The following is a 22,350-nucleotide window of genomic DNA, read 5'->3' on the forward strand; positions in this document are numbered from 1 at the left end:
TTGAAGGTTTAGGTTAAAGAAATCGAAAGTGAGTAAATTAGAATGATCTGTCTGCTAATAACGTTTTGTTGTTTTCTCTTATATCTCTTACTTGGCATGTGATTTGGGGCAACTTGCTTATTTTTCTGGGACTCAATAATAGTAAGTAAAAATTATTGAGGCTATATATTCCAGGACTGCTATGGGCTTACAAGTATTATCTCATTTAATTCACTTAACAATCCTGTTAGGTAGACTCTGTTATTACCAGGATTTTATGTATGAGGAGGTCAGTAAGTGGCACAGCTGGGATTTGAACTCAGTCTGGCATCAGAGCTCATGCTCTTAGCCCTAAAGTGATATTGCTGCAATAAATGTCCACAGAAATCCATTTTAGGTGTCTCACTAAGGATAGCATAGAGTTGATGCTGGTAAAATAATACTTATGTTGAAATCACTGTATAAACATTTAAACTTATTTATTATAATACATTGTTTTAGATAGTATATCATTAATAGGTGCATAATGCTCAACTTGGACTTCTTACATACAGTACATGCAGCTTCCTTTCTGGTCAAGAGATTTACTTCCCTGTTGCAGATGGACTATAACAGAAACTGTTCTGTAGCCCTCCTTTCACCCTGCACTATTGATAGAAGAACAGACCAAGAAGGACTACTGTGGGGCAGTAAATCATCACTGTCCTTTTTAATGTTTATCCAATGGTTACCTCTGAGGAGTGGGATTTGGGGAGATGGGTGTATTGAGACTTTTAACTTTTGTATTTCTAATCGTGTTTATTTTAGCAAGCATGTATTACATTAATAATGGAAAAGGTCATGAAACTAAAAAAGATTCTTAAGTAATTAGTACTTAGGTGTTAGGGACAGGATACCAGTTGACTCTCTGTTAGTGAGCAGGAGGTAATTACTAGGTCAGGTTTTACCAATTTCATATTTTGGAGCTTTCCTGGAGAACATTTCTTCTTACATGTTAAAGGACTCACTCTCTGTGTGCTCTGGCATTCTCCCCTTTCTTTTGAACTGTTCTTTTGGGACAAAGATACTAGTTGAGTGGATATAAATTCTAATAAAAGACAGTATAACTTAACCTCTCAGTCTTAACTTCCTTGTCTTAAAAATGAGAACTATATGTTACAATAGAAAAATAGCCTAGTGTAAAAATACATGTATGTGTGTATCTGTATATGAGGTGTGATTAAACAATATGGTGAATGTTTAAATAAAAAATTTTTTATTACAGTAAAACACATTGCCATTAATTCCCCTCAAAATACTCCCCTCACTTCAAACACACTTAACCCATCGTCCTTGCCACTTTCGGAAGCAGTTCTGGAAGTCCTCTTGTGAGTGTCTTCAGTTGTGCTGTTGTAGCTGCCTCGATGTCCTGAATCTATTCAAAATGTTTCCCTTTCATGGTCATTTTTACTTTGGGGAAGAGCCAGAAGTCACACGGTGCCAGATCCGGTAAATAAGGTGGATGAGGACACACTGTAATGCTTTTATTTGACAGAAATTACTGTATACCAGAAGTGATGTGTGACACGGAGCGTTGTCATGATGGAGGATGGCTTACGGCACACTTGAAAACACACCTGCTCTCAACTGTAGCTCACACCTGACTAACTGCACTGAACAAATTGAAACTTGTCACACTGTTACTAAGGTTTGATGCACCACTTCCTGTATTGAGGATCCCTGCCTTTTTGGATGGCACTTGGCAGCAGCATTCACTGTATTTTGTGATCACAATGGAAAGGCTCTGGAAGTATGTCACACATCACTTCTGGTATACGGCAATTTTTGTCAAATAAAAACATTGCATTGTGTCCTCATCCACCTTATTCACCGGATTGGGCACCATGCGACTTCTGGCTCTTCCCCAGAGTTGAATGATTCAGAACATTGAGGTAGCCATGACAGCGCAACTAAATACACTCAGGAAAGAGGACTTCCAGAACTGCTTCAGAAAGTGGCAAGGATGTTGGGATAAGTGTGTTTGAAGCGAGGGGGAGTGTTTTGAGGGGGGCTAATGGCAATCTGTCATTGTCATAAATTTTTTAAAATTTAAACATTCACTATATTTTATGATCATACCTTGTACATACAAAGGGTGCCAAAAATGTATACACATTTTAAGAAAGGAAAAATCTATTAAAATTGTAATAATATATACCAATAACAAACGATGAATACAAGTCACGTTTGACTTCTGCAATTACAAGAGGTGCTCAAAGTGGTTACCATCAGCGTCCAGACACTTCTGGTGAACTATTGCTTGAGCAACATTGACCAAAGTGTCCACTTGTATACATTTTTTTGGCACTCCCGGTATATACACACACATATACACATGAATTTATGTATATATATACTGGGGGTGCCAAAAACATGTACACATTTTAAGATACGTTATCTATTACTTTTTGAAGTTGAATTGTAGCAATGTGTAGTATGACGTTCGCTCAAAAGAAGGTGTTAATCAAATGAATGCTAGTATCATTCATTGTATTACAATTTTTAATACAGTTTTTTCCTTTCCTAAAATGTGTATACATTTTTTTGGCACCCTCTGTGTGTGTGTGTGTGTGTGTGTGTGTGTGTGTGTGTATATATATATATATATAAAGAGAGAGAGAGAGACTGATTGATTTTCAAAAAGCAAATTATTATAAGCCTTAAGTTAGAGGAAGAGGATTTATGTTACTACTACATTAATATAAAGAAATTAGGCATTGAAGTAGGCACTGTTCTATCTACCAGGAACGTCTAACCTCAGGGAGAAAGCTGAAAGGAAGCTAATATTACGTATATTATATATGCTAGTGTTGTTGAGCACTTTCATTTTAGCATACATATGTGCTCATATTTATCGAATACCTACTAAGTGACCGATTTAGTTCAAAACTCTTCATATAAACTTATTTTATGCTAACTCTAAGGTATGTACTTTCATTATCTCCTTTTTATATACTATAAGGAAGCTGAAACATGAAGAGGTTAGAACTTGGCCATACTTACATGACTTAACATATCTGTGTGTTTATTTTTGATGATAGAAAAATTAGCTGTTAGGCAATTTTAATTTATATGAATAAAATTAAACTACTCTCATTATCTAAGGTTATGACCGTATAAAGAAGCAATAACCAGACTCTCCATGCTTTACCTCTGGTGTAAGCTGTATTTCTTATATGGATACTTTGGTCTTAGTATGTTGAATCCTTTGCTGTAAGGGCTGCAGCAAAAGTATTTAAAATGACTAAATATCTTAATAAGTTGAGGTATTAATCTGACTTGGAGGGATTCGTGGTCAGACCTGTTTTCTCTTTTACCACAGGCTTATGTAACTGAACGTGTAGGCTAGATTCAGGAACCTGGCTTTCTATGCTTACTCCTTTCAGTCATTCTGGGTGAAATATTTGGTGTGTGTGTACAATACATATATATTTGTATGTGTACATGAATGGATTCTCTCTCTCTCTCTCTGTCTGAAATAGGTAGTTGAGTGAAACAGAACAGAGCACAGAAAGAGCCCCATGTTTATATGGGAATGTGATAGATGACAGGGGAGGGTATTTCACATGAGTGGGGAAAGGTTGCATTTGTAAGAAATTGTATGACATTTTCTTTTGGAAAATAGTCTAGATATATTTAATTGAATTCTAAATGGATTAAATTTCCAAATGTTAATGTCCAAGTCATTAGGAAAAAAATGTAGGAGACGTTTTAATTAGTTTCACGGGGGAGAAAAGTTATTGGAAAATCACGATATTGGGCTGTTTTTGTGATAGCTCATTTAACATGTTCGTTTACCTACCAAAAAATTAGAATATTTGGTTTTAAATAGGAAATCGAACTGTGGAATAAATGTTGGAATGTAATGTAGTCAACAAAAGTGATTCTGTGTTCACTAAGTACATGGTAGAAAATGCTGTATCTGAAAATAGATATGTTCTATTTATTAACCATGTAAAAATGGATGTTTAAAGGCAACAGTCAAATAATTCTAGAGTATTGAACAGTGTAGACCTCTTATTCTTTTCATTTCGTGTATTTTTAATGCATTAAAAAACTAATGAAGAGAAATGATTTTAATGGAATATTTTATCTTTTTGAAATAGTTTGTAACTTTATCATGGTATTTCTGTTTTTAATTATAGTTCTCTGCCTTATCAGGTATAATGTGAAAAGTATTAATAGAACAGAAACCTTAACTGTTTCATATAAATCAGCTTATCAGATGTAATATGAAAAGTACAATTAAAATCTGGAATGAATTAAAATATTTTCAGACTTCAGGAAGTTTTAAATTTAATGTGAGGTGATTGTTTAGCAGCAGTTAATCTGCTGTTAGAAAGGTCTTAGTGAACAAATGTATTTCTTTTACTTTTTGGTAACTGGTGATTTCTTTTTGAAAACATATGTTCTAGTTATTTTGATACTTCTTTTTTTTTACTGTCTGCCAAGGAAGATGAAGACTTAGCAGTAATTAAAAAATGATATAATGAAAAATTGATTCGTATCATAAAAAAGTAACATTGACTAACCTACATTATATAAGTTATATGTAATTAGGAAACATATATAAATAGGTTATAGGTTATGTATAATATAAAGTAATGGTGACTAACCAGAACTAATAATATGTCCAAATAGATGCATCCTTTTTTAGGTTGCCCACCTTGGGAGACCATGCTTTCATAATTAACATTTATTGAGTGAGTTTTTGAGTGAGTGTGTGTGTGTGTGTGAAAGAGGGAGAGAGAAAATGTTTATTAGAAGGGGCCATGACAAACTGCTCTCATGAGTCAATTTGTGGTCTTCATTTATGTTTCCCTAGAAATTTTCTTCATAGGATTGAATGTGACTGATGAAGTTTTGGGTTTACAGTAGGTTTTGGGGAACAGTTATGTAAGAGTAGTAGCGTGGTAGTATAATTAGGAGACAGATGGTTGTATTTTGAGATGGGGTATTACCCTTTAAGGATGGTATGTATGGTCTTTGTAGTGGCTTTTCTAACTTCTTTTTCAAAGTATACTCATATATTGTATAATAAAGAATTTAAAGAATTTATGGTGAAATTACATATTCTTCAGGAAATCTCACCTCTTGTAATTGGTGTCAGAAATGACAGTTTGATTCCATAAAAGAGTAAAATCTTTGAAATGTGTTAACTACAGTAGGAGTCAGCAAACTACCTATTTTTGCATGGGAAAAAAAAAACTGAAAGAAGAATAATACTTTGTGAGATACAAAATTCAAATTTTAGTGCCCAGAAATAAAGTTTTATTGGAATACAGCTGCTTTTGCATTATAATGGCAGAGCTGAGTAGTTGTGACAGACCCTATATGCCATTCTCATCATTTTGTACTGCCTTTGGTTCACTATAAATTTCAGAGCTGCAGTTATAACTTCATAGTGTTTTGAGTGTCATGTGTATTGCCAGTCTGCAATAATTATTTTTTTGTACTAGTGCATATCCATCATGTCAAAACAAGAAAAGAGAAAAGTGGACTCTGAGTGGCATGCTTTTAAGGCTTAGTGGAGTATTATTTTCTTATTGAATTACATAAGCAAAACATAGTTCTTATTATGCAGTGATACTGTGATAGAATACTTTATATGTTGACATTACTAGACTAAACATACACCACAGTATTCCAAACTCTCAATTTTCTTAAAGCAACAGTCAATTTAAAATGGCATATCTCATCACCATAATTTCTTTGTAAAACTACAAATTTAAAATGAGGCTGCCACTAAAAGAAGCTTTTGACAGGCTCCTTTGTTAGCCAGGCGAGGAAAGCTATATACTGTTGCGAGTTAATTAAATTATGTTTGATTTCATCAGTTAAAGAAATGTGTCCAGCAGTAATAAACTTGTTTTAGACTATTTTTGACAAAAACAGTTGATTTAAGAGTTGAGGGCATTTGAAGTCAATTACAAAACAAGGCAAGTGATACAGAGTGGTTGTCAGTGGCTCTTGAGTTGACAGGTGTTATTGATACTACTCAGTTATTGTTTGTTCAAGGTGTCAATTCCAAGTTTGAAGTGGCAAAAAAATTAGCCTCTGTGAAGAGTCTGTGTAGAACACCTACAGGCAAGAGTATTTTCAAAGTTGAGAAAATACTAAGTACAATCTGAAGTGGAATCTGCTAAGATGTGCTACAACTGATGGTGGTAAAAATATGTGTAGAACAGAAAGGGGCTTATTTGGACAAATTCACAAAGCTTATAAAAATATGAGGTGTTCAAAACCTATGGTAATTCATGGTATTATTCATCAGCATGCATTTTGCAGAAAATATTTGAATTTATTATGTTACTGAATCAGTGTTGTCAGTGGTGAACTTTATTTGCTCTCATGGACTTAACTAGCATCAACTCCATACATTTTTGTTAGGAATAGAAGCTGAATATCCTGACTGGCCTAGCAATAGTAACATTTTATTGCAAATTTTTGAGCTTAGGACTGAGATTGAAATTTTTCTGAACCAAGAGGATGGCCATCAAACTATTATTATAAAATACAAATTGACTTTTCTGCAGACTTGGAGATGTTTTTAAGTGAATTTAACCTAAAATTACAAGGCAAAATAGTGCTTACAAAGCTACAGTAAAGTCAGTGGCAACTGTTGTTTGAATCACAAATAACATCAAGCTGCTTTACACACATCTCATACTGTCAAAGTGAGATCTTCATTCCCACGTGAACTTGCATGAGTATATTTTCCAACCTCAAACTATACAGTTCCAGCAGTATTTTTCCAGACAGTGATGCAATTGCAAAAAGTTTCCATATTTCAAAATCCATTTAATTGTGCACTTGAGGAACTTCTACCTAACCTTCAATTGGAAGTGATAAATCTGCAATGTAATGACATACTGAAAGGCAAATATCAGAAGAATCTAATAGACTTTTATAACTGCCTTTGAAGTAATGAATATGCTCAATTAAAATCATGTGCTTGTAGATTGATGTCAGTATTTGGCAGTATCTGTGTCAGAAAAGATATTTTCAAATATAAATACATAAAATTTGGTCAGCATTATCAGATAGGCAACTTGAATTAAGTGAAACGTTACCCCCCAAATTTCATTCTTTTTTTAAAAATTTTATTGGGGAACATTGGGGGACAGTGTGTTTCTCCAGGGCCCATCAGCTCCAAGTCATTGTCCTTCAGTCTAGTTGTGGAGGGCGCAGCTCAGCTCCAAGTCCAGTCGCTGTTTTTCAGACTTTAGTTGCAGGAGGCACAGCCCACTATCCCATGTGGGAATTGAACCGGCAACCTTGTTGTTGAGAGCTTGTGCTCTAACCAACTGAGCCATCCAGCCGCCCCCTGACCGCTTAGCTGCAGCTCGTTGTCTTCAATCTACTTGTGGAGGGTGCAGCTCACTGGCCCATATGGGAATCAGACTTACATATTACAAAATATTATACTGTCATTATATTTTGAATTTTTTCAGTAAAAAGTTTTTCTCTCATTATATAAGCATCTACATTTTCTTTTGGCGTATTGGCCTGCAAAGACTAAACTACTTATAATTTAACCCTTTACAGAATAATTTTGTGGACTTTTCTATAGCAGTGCGTTTCAAATATGAATGCATATAGTAATTACCTGAGGATGTGGTTAAAAGGCAGATTCTGGTTTAGTAGGGCTGGAATAGGACTCAAGATTTTACATTTCTTATAAGCATCTGAGGTGATAACAGGTGCTGCTGGTCAATGAACTGCATTTTGCGAAGTAAGGTTCAAGGTTAGGTTCTTAGACAGGTACACTAATATTTGGTAAGCATCTGTTATGTTCCGGGAGTTATACCAGGGGCTGTTTCATGTATTGCGTCTTAAAATATCACAAAAATTTTTAGAAGGTATTAAGGACTGCAGTGAGCTTGGCACCCTTAGTAAGGGTTTTCAGTTAGAAACTAATTGTTTTGTGAGTGTTTTTGTCTGTCCGTTTTTTACTTTGAGTACATAGCTTCCTTCAGGACCTCATGGGAGAGGGTTGAAGTCCTAGAGGAAGCTATCCATTTAAGAAACAAAACAATGAGAAACAAAATACCATAGCATTAGTCAGTCCAGGTCAAAGTAGGGACTGATGTCCTCATCTTCTTGCTAAATTCCAGTGGGTGGTCAACTGGTTACCAAGCCAAAGAGGGGACATCCAGCATGTACCTGTTCTGCAAACATTTTCTCCCAGTCTGTTGTTTGTCTTTTCATTTTTATAACCAGGTCTTTTGAATTAGCAAAGTTAAAATTTGGTGAAGTCCAATTTTTCATTTTAAAAATTATTTTTAAAAATTGTGGTAAAATACACAACAGATAAAATTTACCATTTTAACTATTTTTAGGTATACGGTTCAGTAGCATTAAGTACATTCACATTGTTGTACTGCCATCACCACCATCCTTTGCAGAATTTTTCTGTCTTCCCCACCTGAAACTCTATGCATTAAACACAAACTCTCCATTCCACCACGCCCTTCATCTCCTGGCAACCACCACTGTACCTTCTGCCTCTGAATTTGACTACTCTAGGAATCTCAAATAAGTGGAATCATACAATACGTATTTGTCTTTTTGTGTCTGGCTTGTTTCACTTAGCATAATAACAGTCTTCAGAGTTCATCTGTGTTGCAGCCTGTGTCAAAATTTTCTTCATTTCAACACTGAATAATATTCTATTTTATGTATTTACCATATTTTGCTTATCCAGTTAATTGTTGGTCGACACTTAAGTTGCTTCCAGCTTTTTTGGCTTTTGTGAATAATGCTGCTATCAGTATGGATGTACAAATATCTGTTTGAGTCCTTGCTTTCACTTCTATTGGGTATGTACTCAGAGGTGGACCTTCTGGAACATACGGGTAATTCTGTTTAATTTTTTTGAGGAACTGCCATACCATTTTTTCACTGTAGCACCACCAGTTCACATTCCAGCAGTGCAAAGGTTCCAGTGTCTCCACATCCTAGCCAATACTTGTTACTTTCTATTCGTTTGGTTAATAACCATCCTAATGGGTGTGAAGTGGTATCTCATTGTAGTTTTGATTTGTATTTTCCTAATAATTAATGATACTGAGACTCTTTTCATGTGCTTATTGGCCAGTTGTTTATCCTCTTTGGGGAAATATCTATTCTAATGTCCTTTGCCTATTTTTAAATTTTTGTTGTTGTTGGATTTCTTTTTTCTTTTTTCTTTTTTTTAAGGAGGGCGCAGCTCACAGTGGCCCATGCGGAGATCGAACCGGCATCCTTGGTGTTATCAGCACCACGCTCAAACCAACTGAGCTAACCGGCCACCCCCAGCATTTCTTTATACATTCTGGATATCAATCCCTTATGAGATATATGATTTGCAGATATTTTCTTCCATCCTGTGGCCTATCCTTTCGCTTTCTTGATAGTGTCCTTTGATACGTAGAAGTTTTTAATTGCGATGAACTCCAGTTTATCTATTTTTTCTTTTATTGCCTGTGTCTTTGGTTTCAAAATCCAAGAAATCATTGCCAAATCCAATGACCTGGAGCTTTTCCCCTGTGTTTTCTAATTAGGAGTTTTATAGTTTTGGGTTTTATGTTTAGATATTTGATCCATTTTGAGTTAATTTTTATATATGGCATTAAGGTAAGGGTCTAATTTAATATTTTTGCATGTGGATATTCAGTTTTCCCAGTATCCAGTTTTCCCAACACCATTGTTGAAAAGACTGTCCTTTCCTCGTGGAATGGTCTTGACATTCTTGTTGAAAATCATTTGACCATGTACGTGAAGCTTTATTTCTGGGCTCTCTTTTTTATTCCATTGGTATATGTATCTGTCTTTATACCAGTAACCATATACTTATTATTATTTTTGACTTTGACAAAGTCACCAAGACTTGGTGAAACAGAATTTTGCTTTTTTATTTTGTAATGAATGGTGGTAATAAAATAGGAAAAATACATGGGAAATAAAATTCTTGACCTCATACCATACACAAATATTAATTTAGGATGAATCATGGACCTCGACTGAGAAACATAAAACTTATAAAGATAATATTTATATATATATATTTTTACTTTGAGGCATGCAAAATTTTCTTAGAATAGAAAAATAATACCCATAAATAGAAAAATTAGGTAATTTTCACTTCACCAAAATTAAATGCTTCTTCTTGTCAAAACACCATAAAGAAAATGGGGGAAAATGTAAAGACTTAGAGAAATTTTGTTATCTATTTATCATCTATTATCTGACATAAATAATCAACACATAAATAATTAGTACATATCAGTAACAACCTAATGAAATATTGGGCAGCAGACTTGAAAATATTCTTAACTGTTGTCCATTTGAAATGTTCAAACCCGTAGAGAATTGTAATGAGTTTATTTGAGCCAAACTGACAATTGCTGCGAAGCAAAATCTCAGTGTATTAAGAAAATGCTCCTAAGAATGACAGTTTTACAGCTTATTTTATACTTTAGAATCAAAGTAGGAGGCATAAGGAGGGTTCCATGAAATCCATTGGTGGTAGATTAAGGGGGCGGGAGAAAGCAAAGCAGGAAATCTCTGGGATTGGATGAAAAGTAAAACAGATACATATTTGTTTTACATTGGTGGGTACAGGATAGTTAACGTTTGCAGCACATAGAGATGGTATTTGGAGAACAAGATATCAATGAGGGGTTCTGTGGTCTCCTGTTCTGGTGCAGCTGTTGTGCCCTGAGGGGTCTGGAAAAGATTACTGTGACATTACACAGGTATGTTATCTTAGATGCAAAAAGACAATAGACAGGCTCACTTAAGGTAAAGATTGACCTTTGTCAAGAAAATTACAGGCCCAGGATGTGACTACCCAGTATGACCCACTTTTAGTTAGGAATTTGTATGTGCGGACCATCCTGTGTGTTTAATTTCATTCTCTGAGTTTGTAGGTCCTGCCATGTGGGCCTCCCCTGAGCTTGTTAGGTTTAGTATGTGGCCCCTTCCCACAGCATCAACAATAGTGATGCACAAATTGCCAGTAAGCTCATGAAAAGGTGCTGACAACACTAGTAATCTAGAACATGCAAAGCAAAATCAAAGCTGGATAGCACTTCACACTGCTATAAGAAAGATTTTAAAAAGTCAGCATCAAGTATTGGCAAGCACATAGGAGTGTAAAATAGTACAACTACTTTGGAGGCTTTTAGCAATTTTTTAAATAGTTTATATGCAATATCCCTAAGACCCATCAATTCCACTTGTAGGTATTTACTTAAATGAAACATTTATTTACAAAATAATTGTACAAGAATAGTTAAAGTACCTATATACTATTTTTAAAGTGTGATATAATATTTTCAAAATAATCCTGTGCCAGGGTAGAATTGAGAGTTTTTATACAGCAGAATCTCTGAGATGTAAGCTCTTTGAGGCCAGCCTGTCTTAGTACTTCTTTATTTACAGTGCCAAGCTGAAGTCTTCACTGACTTGACATATACTAGGGGTTTCATTTGCGAAGCATCAGTGGGAAGCCAAAGGGAGTATGAAAAGAGAACAGAAGGCTATATGGATTGACTCTTGGGAGTATTCATATTTAACAGAGAACAAGAAGAGAAACAGAAAAGACGTGGTTGAATTCTGAAAACTAGAACTGTATTTTAAAAACCAAGAAGTGATAGTGGGTGTGTGTGTGTGTGTGTGTGTGGGGGGGTGATTGCCAAGAAAGGAACACTACACAATTTCTGATCTAATAGCAGCAATCAGAAAAAAGTTAGAGGCAATGGTGATACTTGAAAGTACATTGTCAGGATTGTACTTATAATAGAAACTAGATTCCAGGGACCTAGGAAGGATATAGCTATAAATCACCAGTTTAAGGAAGGACTTAAATGATGATATTGATAGCATGGAATTCAAGCTAAAGTGGTTTTTGAAAAACACATATAAATGAAGGCAAAAGGAGGGAAGGAAGAGAAAAATGCAAGAGATGGGATTCAGGCAAATGCAAGATCCCTTGGATATCAAGAAGGAATGGGTTCAAAAGCAAGAATCGAAAGCTTCAGCTGTTTAAAGGTAGTTACCTCTTTGAGATGAAAGGGAAGGTATAGTACACGGGGAAGATGAGTCAGGTACAGGGATGCAAGGAAACATGAAGGAAGCGTGGCCCTTATCCGTCCAGTTCTGTCCAGATGAAGATTAAAGATAGTGAAGGAAACTTTAAATAAGGTCTGTAGGAATAGTTCTTAACCTTTGCAAGAGGAATGTCAGGCTGTGCGGAAGGTGTCTACTGCTGTTTGAAAATGTTCCACATGTGATTCTAGATTTTGATCATACTATCCTTGTTCCCCTTGAGAATCACTCATTTATGTCAGCAGAGAATTAGCAGACATGGATAAAAGAATTTTGATTTTAAATTAAAATTTATTAGGGTGACAATGGTTAGTATAAATACATAGGTTTTAAGTATACAATTCTGTAATACATCATCTGTATATCACATTGTGTGTTCACCACCGAGAGTCAGTTCTCTTTCCAGCACCATATATTTGACCCCGGGATAAAAGAATTTTTAAAAGTTTAATTGAACTTTAGCTAAAATTTGTGGTACTTTAATCTGCATAGTAGCAATTATATAAGGGTGCTAATTTTTCTCCCTTAATTCTCAAGGTGATTTTTAAATAACGGAGGTTACGTCAATGCTCTGTTAGATGTATTTGTGTGTGTTTTTTATCTCCCTCATAGAAACTGAAAACTACCAAAACTGTCAATTGTACAAAAAAAATCTTTGGGAATATGACAGTGATAAAATAATCCTTCCCAGTATAAAATGGAGTCAGATAAAGTGTGTATATAACAAAATAATTAAGTAGTAATGTCAGTGCCAGTGTCCAAGGTTAAAATAAGGAAATTATACTATTAGAGTGGCATTTTTCAAACTGTGGACCCATGGTCTATTAATGTGTCATGAAATCAATTTAATAGTTTAACAACCAATGGTTTTTAGTGAATTATAATAGACTAGAAAATATTGGAGTGCACTGCATGCAGTAAGAAGTATTTATGGAACTTTTTAATACACATAAAATATGTATGGATCTGTGTACTGAGTTGGGTGGAAAATATATTTCTTAGTATGGATTGCTGTCAAAAGTGGTGGAAAGCCACTGTAGGTTATTTTTGGTAATTGAGTGTGGACATTATAAATACCATGAAGTCTCTTACTTTCATCTGTTTGTGGAATTTATTCATTAAGTTTATATTGACATCTCAACTAAACACACGTATTTTGTGTTTGTATATAAAGACATATGTGTGTGTGTGTGTGTTTTCTTAATAGGTGCAATGGATGAGCTTCATAGTCTGGATCCAAGAAGACAAGAATTATTGGAAGCTAGATTTACAGGAGTTGCAAGCGGGAGCACTGGGAGCACTGGCAGTTGCAGTGTTGGAGCTAAAGTGAGTAAAATTCTAAAATTTATTTGACATTTTTTCCTTGTATTAAGTGTTCTAAAATATAGTTTGTAAAGGAACCCTACATATGTGCTTAACAGTAAAATATTACTATAATTTTTATAATGTATAGAAAAAAAGTCAGTGTTTGTAAACCTGATTAGGTTCAGGGGCAAAAAGGAACGTGGTAGATTGTACTGCCTTTCTCCCATTACATAATTTTTACCTTTCCTGTCCTCTGTGTTTTCCTTGCCCCATCACCCGTGTTCCTATCTGTGTATGTTCCTACCTACCTTTAGCCACTGCTTCATAACACTTAATGGTGTAGCTGTTAGGCTTTTCAGTGGTAGACATCACGTTCTCTTCAGTTCCATACTACCTCACACCGCAGTGAATTTCTTGTACTTGTTCTCTTATGGACCTTTGTGAGCAGTTATTTAGGATATTTTTCCAAGAGCAGAATTGCTAGGTCATAGGGTATGTTTAGACTTAAGCTGAATAAATAGTGCAAGATTGCTATTCAGAACAGTTGTACAAAGCTAATCTGCACTTTGAACAGAGTGCAGAGTATGTCTGTATCCCCACATCCTAGAAACACTTGGCGTTACTAAGATTTTTTATTCTTGAGAGTCTTTTAGTTATAAAATAATATCTCATTATTTTATTTGTACCACCAGTTATTTTGAGCACTTCTTCATTTGCTTGTTAGCTTTTGGGGAGTCTTATAAATTGTTTTAATTCTTTGCCTGTATTTTTATCAGGATTCCTTTTTTTTTCAAACTGATTTTTCCATGTTCTTTGTAAATTCCACATATTAATTCCATATTGGTTGTATACAGTGCAAATAACGTCTCTCATTTCTTATGTCTATTAACTTTGTTCATCGTATCCATTATTGTACAGGATCATTGTACAGGATTCTTTAATTTTGTTGTAATCATACTCACCTGTTTTTTTGCCTTATTGTCTATTTCTGAAGTTTTGACTAACGCTTGGTATGCTTAAAAAAAATACATCATCATTAACCATCTGGGTCAAATAGACCTTTTTGCTATTTTTAAGTTATTTTACCACTGATTTATAGCAGTAGGAATAAAGATATAATGAAAAACAGCTTTATTAGAAATTTTAATAATTTAAACATACTGAAAGAAACCTCTTTATATCAAGTAAATCTTTGTACATAAACATAAAGGGTATTGTCATGAATCCTTTGAGCACAAAAAGATGGTCCAGATTCTTGTTGCAGAATATTATATGATGAAGTCCTTCAGTTGAATGACTAACTGATAAGAATACCATGTTTCCCTTTTTTCCTTGTAAATATATTGTCCAATTTATTGATTTTTGACTTTGAGAAAATTTGTCTAGGATAATGTCATTTGATGACTGTGACTAATAGTGTCACCATCAGTTTTATAGTCTAGAGGTGCTGAAATATCTCTTTGTATTTATTTTCTGATAATTATAAAATGTCTTCCTCCGTCATTTTCTTCTCTTTACATCTTGGTTGGAAGATGGATATTTCTTAATTCTCAGCTGGAGTCAGTGAAAGCTTAAAATCATACTACAAAGCAGGTATCTCTAGATTTTTATACATTCTTGAAAGATGGTCCAGTACTTTGGCAAGGCAAGAAGATAATTGAAAGGTGATCATTTATTGCACTATTGCATCATCTATTTAGGTCATTAAATCTGGATTGTTTTTATATTTCTACCGTAATAAATAACCACAAAGTTGCTTAAAAGAACACAAATTTATTATAGTTCTGTAGGGTCAGAAGTCTTTCTCTCGTCTCATTGTGTTAAAATCAAGGTGTCTGCTGCAGGGCTGTATTCCTTGCTGGACGCTCTAGAAGAGGACCTTTTTCCTTGCCTTTTCCAGCTTCTAGAGGCTGCCTGCATTCTTTAGCTGGTGGTCCTCCTCCATCTTCAAAGCCAGCAGAATTGCATCTTTCTTACTCTTCTCTGGTGGAAGTTAATCTCCTTCTAACCACAGCCTAGGGTTTTTCACTTTTATGTACTCATGTAAGTAGATTGGGCCCGCACCAATCTGGATAATCTGGTGTAATTTCCACAATTCAAGTACTTAACCTTTAATCCATCTGCAAAGTCCCTTTTGCCATAAAAGGTTATATTCACAGATTCTGGGGATTAGGCTCAGGCATCATTGTGAGCCGTTCTGCTGCCTGTCATATCATCATGCTTCCATTTTCTTTTTATATTAGTGGTTTTTGTTTGTTTATTTTAACATAGTTGGGAATAATTATAAGTAATGATGAAGTAATTCCTGGATGATTTAGTAACAAAATATAGGAAAAATGAGATCAATAAGATCCCATAATGTATTAAAGGTTTACAGAAGGATCCTGTGGACATCTGGTAATTAATTGCAAGACAGAATGCATCTTATTTTTTTAAGGTAAATTTTATTTTTACTGTTTGGATGATCTCTAAGAAAGAATAAGTCCTAAAATGTCAGTCTTTACAAATAGAACTGCTTGAAAAAGAAGCTCAAAAACTAAAATTGGGTCCAGTGGACCCTGATGGAGTTCTAAGAGTTAAATACTTCTTCCCCAAACCAAGTCCACAAAAATATTCTGCAGTTTCTTCTATTAATTTTATGGTTTCACTGTCATAGTTGCTCTTTAGTTCATCTAGGCCTCACCTTTTATATAATACTGATAGGGATCCAGTTTTGTTTTTCTCCACCTACTGAGCCAGTTTTCTCAATGATGCTTCGTATATCATTTGTGTTTTTCTACTGAATTGTGATGCCACCGTTATCATATATTGAGTTGCCATGTACATGTACGGATCTGTCTGTGAAATTTCTCTTAATGTTCCAGTGGTCTGTGTTCTTGTGCTAGTATCACATAAAAAAAAAATACTGTTGTATTTTGGTATGTCTTTTTTATATGGCAGAGCAAGGCTCTTCTTTAATCTTTTCTAAGGTTGACTTAGTTATTTATGGGTCTTTATTCTCTCATAACATTTGAGCATCTCTTCATTTGCTTGTTAGTGTTTGGGGATTCTTTTTTCTGTAATAGCTTATTTGTATCTTTTTTCCTTATATGATTCAAATGGAATTTTTATACTGAATGCATTGAATTTATAGCTTAATCTGTGGAGTACCAAATCTTTACAAGATTAGGTTGTCCCGTGCAGGTACATGAAATGGAAATGTCTCTCCATTTTGTTCAATTCTTACAGAATTTTTAAGAATTTTTGGCTAGTTTTTTTTAATTTTTTGGCTAATTCCTGGATACTTTAAAATGTTGCCAAAGGATTTTTATGATATTTTCTAATTGGTTATTGCTAACCTAGGAGGTTTTTTTGTTTTGTTTTTAAAGATTTTATTGGGGAAGGGGAACAGGACTTTATTGGGGAACAGTGTGTACTTCCAGGACTTTTTTCCAAGTCAAGTTGTTGTCCTTTCAGTCTTAGTTGTGGAGGGCGCAGCTCAGCTCCAGGTCCAGTTGCCGTTGCTAGTTGCAGGGGGCGCTGCCCACCATCCCTTGCGGGAGTCGAACCGGCAACCTTGTGGTTGAGAGGACGCGCTCCAACCACCTGAGCCATCGGCTGCGCTGGAGCTCAGCGGCAGCTCAGCTGTAGCTCGTTATCTTTATTCTAGTTGAGGAGGGTGCAGCTTGGTGACCCATGTGGGAATCAAACCAGCAGCCCTGTTACCCAGAGCTCGCACTGTAACCAACTGAACCACCTGTCCACCCGATACACTATTTTTAAAAATACATTTACTGGATATAATGTATAACTATTTTATTTAGGATTTATACATAAATGCTTATAGAAGAAATAGATGTACAGACCTGGAGTAGCAGTTTAATGAGTTTTGACAAGTGTGTATACTCGTAGTAATCCATATCCGTCTCAAGATACAGAACATTTTCTTCACCCTACCTTACCTGTTTCATAAGTATAACTCAGTATCACGAGCCCCATGAAGTGAACTGCTTCCCCTTTCGCTGTATTATCAACATCCTGTATATAATAGGGGATGTTCATGGGAAGATGGTTAGGCGTTTATTTACCCTTAAAACTATCTTGGCCTGGGTTTGTTGGGAAGGGAGGTGTTTTACTACCATTTAATTTCTTTAATATTACTTAGTTTGTTAATCCATTTCATTTAAGCTTTTCAAACTTAAGTGTATCGTGATAATACTTTTAAAAACCACCTTTGTTATGTCCTTTCTTTTCATTCTTTCATATTTTCCTTTTCTGTACATTCTTGCCAGAGCTCCAACTAATCACTATTTCAAAGAAATAGATTTTGGTTTTAATCTATCTCACTGTTTTCTTTCCCATTCATTTTTGTCTTCATAATTTACTTGTTACTTTGGGTTTGCTCTGTGACTCTCCTTCCAGCTATTGAGTTGAATTAATTAGTTTATTTAAATAGAGACATAATTAATACACAATAAAATGTATAGATTTTAAGTGTTCTGTTAAGTGATCTCCCCATGGTTTTTACTAAAGTATAATTTACGTGTAGTGAAATTAGCGCTGTTTATTACATAATTCTGCTATGAGTTTTGACAAATATGTCTAATTGTGTAACCTCCATATATATATAACTGTGTAACCACAAATTAAGATATACAATAGTCCCTAAAGTATTCCCCATGCCCTTTTGTAGTCAACTCCTCTAGGTTGCCCCTGGCAACCACTGTTTTCTAATGAAGCTAATGAAGTTTTCTAATTTCTGTTTTCTGTTATTGTAGATTTGCCAAAGAATGTCATATAAATGGAATAAGTATTGTAATATGCAGCCTTTTGAGTGTGACTTCTTTTAACTTAACACAATGCATTCATTTGAGATTTTTCTATGTTGCTGTATGTTATCAGTAGTTTGTCACTTTTTATTGCTAAATAGTATTTCATTGTATAAATATACCACACTTCTTTTTATTTTTGTTTTTCAATTACAGTTGACATTCAGTATTTTATATTAGTTTCAGGTGTATAGCATAGTGGTTAGACATTTATATAATTTACACGTGGTTCCCCTAATTAGTTTAGCACCCACCTGGCACTATATACATAGTTATTATAATATTATTGACTATATTCTCTATGTTGTACTTTACATCCCCATGACAATTTTGTAACTACCAATTTGTACTTCTTAATCCCTTCATCTTTTTCACCCAATCCCCCAACTCCCCTCCCATCTGGCAACCATCAGTTTGTTCTCTGTATCTATGAGTCTGGTTCTGTGTTGTTTGTTTATTCTGTTCTTTTGATTCCACATATAATGATAATTCTTTTTAATACTTAGGAATCAAGCGAGGTTATGCTTGTTATGTGGTAGTCTCTTAGAAGAATGTTAGTCAACTGATGTAGAGGAATGTAGAATCAGAAAATCAGCATTTAATATTCTCCAGTATAATTATTGATTAAGGCCAGGATCGTCAACGGATGCTAGAACCATTTAGTAAAATATTATGGAGAACAAGGTCTCAAAGTTTTACCTTATAGATTAGTTATTAATTACAAAAGAGAATATGGGCATTTCAAATGGAGAGATTCGTTGGTCACCATTTCTCCTAGATAAGAAACTTTTGGGTTGTTTCTAATATTTTGAGAATTACAAACAAAGCTACTATAAACTTTGTATATTCCCTTGTCTTAGATTTGGGAATTGTTTATGTGGTGTAAATACCACACAAGACAAAGAATAGAACAATTTCCATCTCTCCGAAGTTTTCTTCTGCCCCTTTCCAGTCATTGCCCACTTCTCAAACCCCTTTCCTGAACCCCTGTCTGATTTCGGTCACTACAGATTAGTTTTGCCTGTGTTTGAATTCCATGTAAATGGAATCATGCAGTGTGCTCTTTTGTATCTGGCTTCTTTCATTTAACATAATATTTTTGAGAGATATCCATGTTTTTGCTGTTCAGCAGTTCATTCTTCTTTGTGGTATGGATATGCCACAATTTGTTATCTATTTGTAGAGTGATATTTGGATGTTTTCAGTTTTTGCCTGTTACAAATAAGGGTGCCATAGATATTTTTGTACAAATCTTTTTGTGGATATATGTTTTCATTTCTCTTGGGGAAATACTTAGGAGTGGAATAGGGTAGGTGTATGTTTTAACTTCATTAGAAACTGATAGTTTTCCAAAGTGTTTGTACTGTTTCCTACTGTAACCAGCAGTGTATATAAGAATTTTAATTGTTCCACATCCTTATCACATTCAGTGTTATGGTTCTTTCTTATTTTAGTGAGTGTGAATTAGTATCAGCTCAAGGGGTTTCCTTTTCTCTATGTCCTTGTCAACTTTTGTTATTTATGTCTTTTTGATAATAGCCATTCTGACGGATAATGAGGTGATATCTCATTGTAGTAAGATTTTTTTCTCTTTATCAATGGTTGATGTTACCTAAGTGTGATTTTCTTTATACTTGTTCTGTTTGGAGGAATTAGTGAACTTCTTTAATCTGTAAATTTACATCTTCCACCAAATTTGGGGACTTTCTGACTAGTAATTCTTCAGATTTTTTTTCTGTTCCTTTTTCCTCTCCTGTGACTCCCAATACATGTATATTAGACTGCTTAATAGTGTCTGGCAACTAATTTTTCTCTCTACTTAATTTAATTTCTTTTTTCCCTGTGTTCACCCTTTATTGGGAATATAGGGCAATATTAGAGTTTTGGGTCATTAAATAAACAAACGTGGTGATACAGTATTGACAACAATCATGACCTGGATTATGGGAGTAAGTGGTTTTCCAGGTCAGGAGTAGGAGAAAGAGCAGGTGCAAGATCTTCAAAGAGGAGAACCACATTACTCAGTCGCCAAAGGGTTTTGGCTTCAGCTCATTAATGGCTGGGAGGAGAGCCAGTCCTGCTCACCATCCATGATCTTCGTCACAACAAATTGGAATCTCCACAGTTTTTCCAACTAATTATAGATACAAGAGAGAATAACTTCAGACTGACTTATATAAATTGACCTGGATGATGATTAAAGTATATTCTATTCACAAGTTGGCAAAATCGTCTGAGTGACTTTGGCTCAGGGAGCCTTTCATGGACTCTCACTGTGTAGTGCAGCGAAGCTGGTTTTGGTCCTGCGTGCCCATCATGGTTCCAGCTTCTGCTGTATTGAGGTCATCTTTGGCACCTCGTGTTTTCTCAGTGATCCCAAATGCAGTGTAGAGCAAAGCCTGAGAACCTAGTGTATTAATCCAAAATGCCCCTTGCCTCGTCACCATGTTCAAAATCTGTATGTTTCTTTGGACCAGGCCATGTTCTGGGTTTACTTCAATCCTAACCTTAGGCTATTCATTGCCCCACACGCAGCCCCTGTCATACAGCATCCTCCAGTGGTAAAGAAGGCCAATTCAGATCTGCCCCAGGTTTTATTAGCTCCACTTGGTAAAATAAACTCATCTGTGTCCTGCACGAGATGTCAGGGATCCACATGTCAATAAGGAAACAGGATTCATACCAGTCAGCAGGATGCCGGCCAAATCCACATGTGAGTAACCAGCTCCATGGCTCCATAAAAGCTCTCCCGTGGTTTTGTTGCCACTTCCCCTGCCACCCTCCGTGGTGTTGCAGCAACCCTCCCGTAAGCTGCTCAGGCCGGGCTCCTCTGTGTGGCCCCTGCTCCTCAGTAACAGCAGGGAGACCCATCCACTCCTTCACATGCTGACCTTCTGGGCGCCCGGGCCCTGAATAGTTTCTTTCGATCTTTAGTACTTTTGTCCATTCTGATGTTACGCCTGTCCAGTGAATTTTATTTTAGAGAGTGAATTTTTCAGTTTTGGAATTTTCACCTGGCTCTTTTTTATATTTTTATTTTTCTGCTGAAATTTCCAATTCGTGCATTTATTACAGGTATATTTTCCATTGTCATCGTGAGCGTATGGGTCACATTTCCTTGTTTCTTCATAAGTTTAGAAATTTTGTTTATATCCTGCACACTGTGAATAATACATTATGGCATAGTGTTTTTTTGGAGAGTGTTGATTTTTTTTTGGTTATGTGTATTAGCAAAGAATTAACTTGGCTAGACTGAAATCTAAACTATGTTTCCCTACTGGGGACATCTCTTTACAGTTGTTTTAGCCTTGTCTGGACTACTTAGAGTCTTTTCCACTCTTGGAACAGATCAGTGACCGGCCAGAGACATGGGTAGAGGAAATAGGCAGAATTTGCAACTCTCTCTTTGTGGTGCTTTATTTTCTAGCATAAGCCTTCTTACTTTCCAGCTGTTGTGGTAGTTCCAAACTCTGGGTTTTCAGGCCAGTAAGACTGCATGTTTTGATCCAAGTTTCAGCTACTCTGTGCAACTCACACTAGCATACTTCCCTCAGTCAAAAGCTGTAAAAACAGGAAACCCACCCAGTTCTATTCCTTTCTTCCAAATGTTATCTCTTACCATAATCTGCTGACTTTTGGTTGCTCATATGCCTTCAGGTAGTTGTTTATTATATTTTTTTTCTAGAATTTTTAGTTATCTGTGGGAACATTGGTCTGATAAGAGGTATTCTGTTATTACTAGTAGCAGAATTTGTATTTTTTAAATTGTTTTAAAAGGTGAAAATAGCTAATGAATTTATATTGATACTACCAATTCAAATCAGAACTGTAAGGTTTTTATTTATGTCTGTATCTTCTTTCTTCTATACCAAGAATTGTGATTCTCAAGTACATAAAGCAGATGATAGAATTAGAATATCACAATTACCTACTTCTTTCTATATTCCCCACCACAGTTATTTTATTTCAAAATAACAGTAGTTGTGCTATCACGATGACCAAAGTGATTACTGAAAAGTTAAAAAAATTTTTGCTTATGTTTTCTATTAAACCATCCCCCAGTTTTTAAAACATTGTATTATTAACAACTTTAGCTATTAAACTTCATACTTTCTTCCTTTTATTT

At 35.2% G+C, this 22,350-nt stretch overlaps 1 protein-coding gene and 1 pseudogene across 1 annotated transcript in view; one reads left to right on the forward strand and one right to left on the reverse strand.

Annotated features, from left to right (window-relative positions):
• The window catches only part of TLK1 (tousled like kinase 1), a 124,895-nt gene that overhangs the window by 27,060 nt on the left and 75,485 nt on the right, over window positions 1-22,350 (forward strand). The window contains exon 2 of the mRNA XM_033112316.1: window positions 13,319-13,437. Coding sequence (XP_032968207.1) covers window positions 13,319-13,437 — 119 coding nt within the window. The remainder of the gene's footprint in view (window positions 1-13,318; window positions 13,438-22,350) is intronic.
• LOC117025909 (mitochondrial import inner membrane translocase subunit Tim23-like) lies at window positions 20,495-21,722 on the reverse strand (annotated as a pseudogene).

This window comes from Rhinolophus ferrumequinum, chromosome 8 (assembly GCF_004115265.2).
Source record: "Rhinolophus ferrumequinum isolate MPI-CBG mRhiFer1 chromosome 8, mRhiFer1_v1.p, whole genome shotgun sequence".
Lineage (NCBI taxonomy): Eukaryota > Metazoa > Chordata > Mammalia > Chiroptera > Rhinolophidae > Rhinolophus > Rhinolophus ferrumequinum.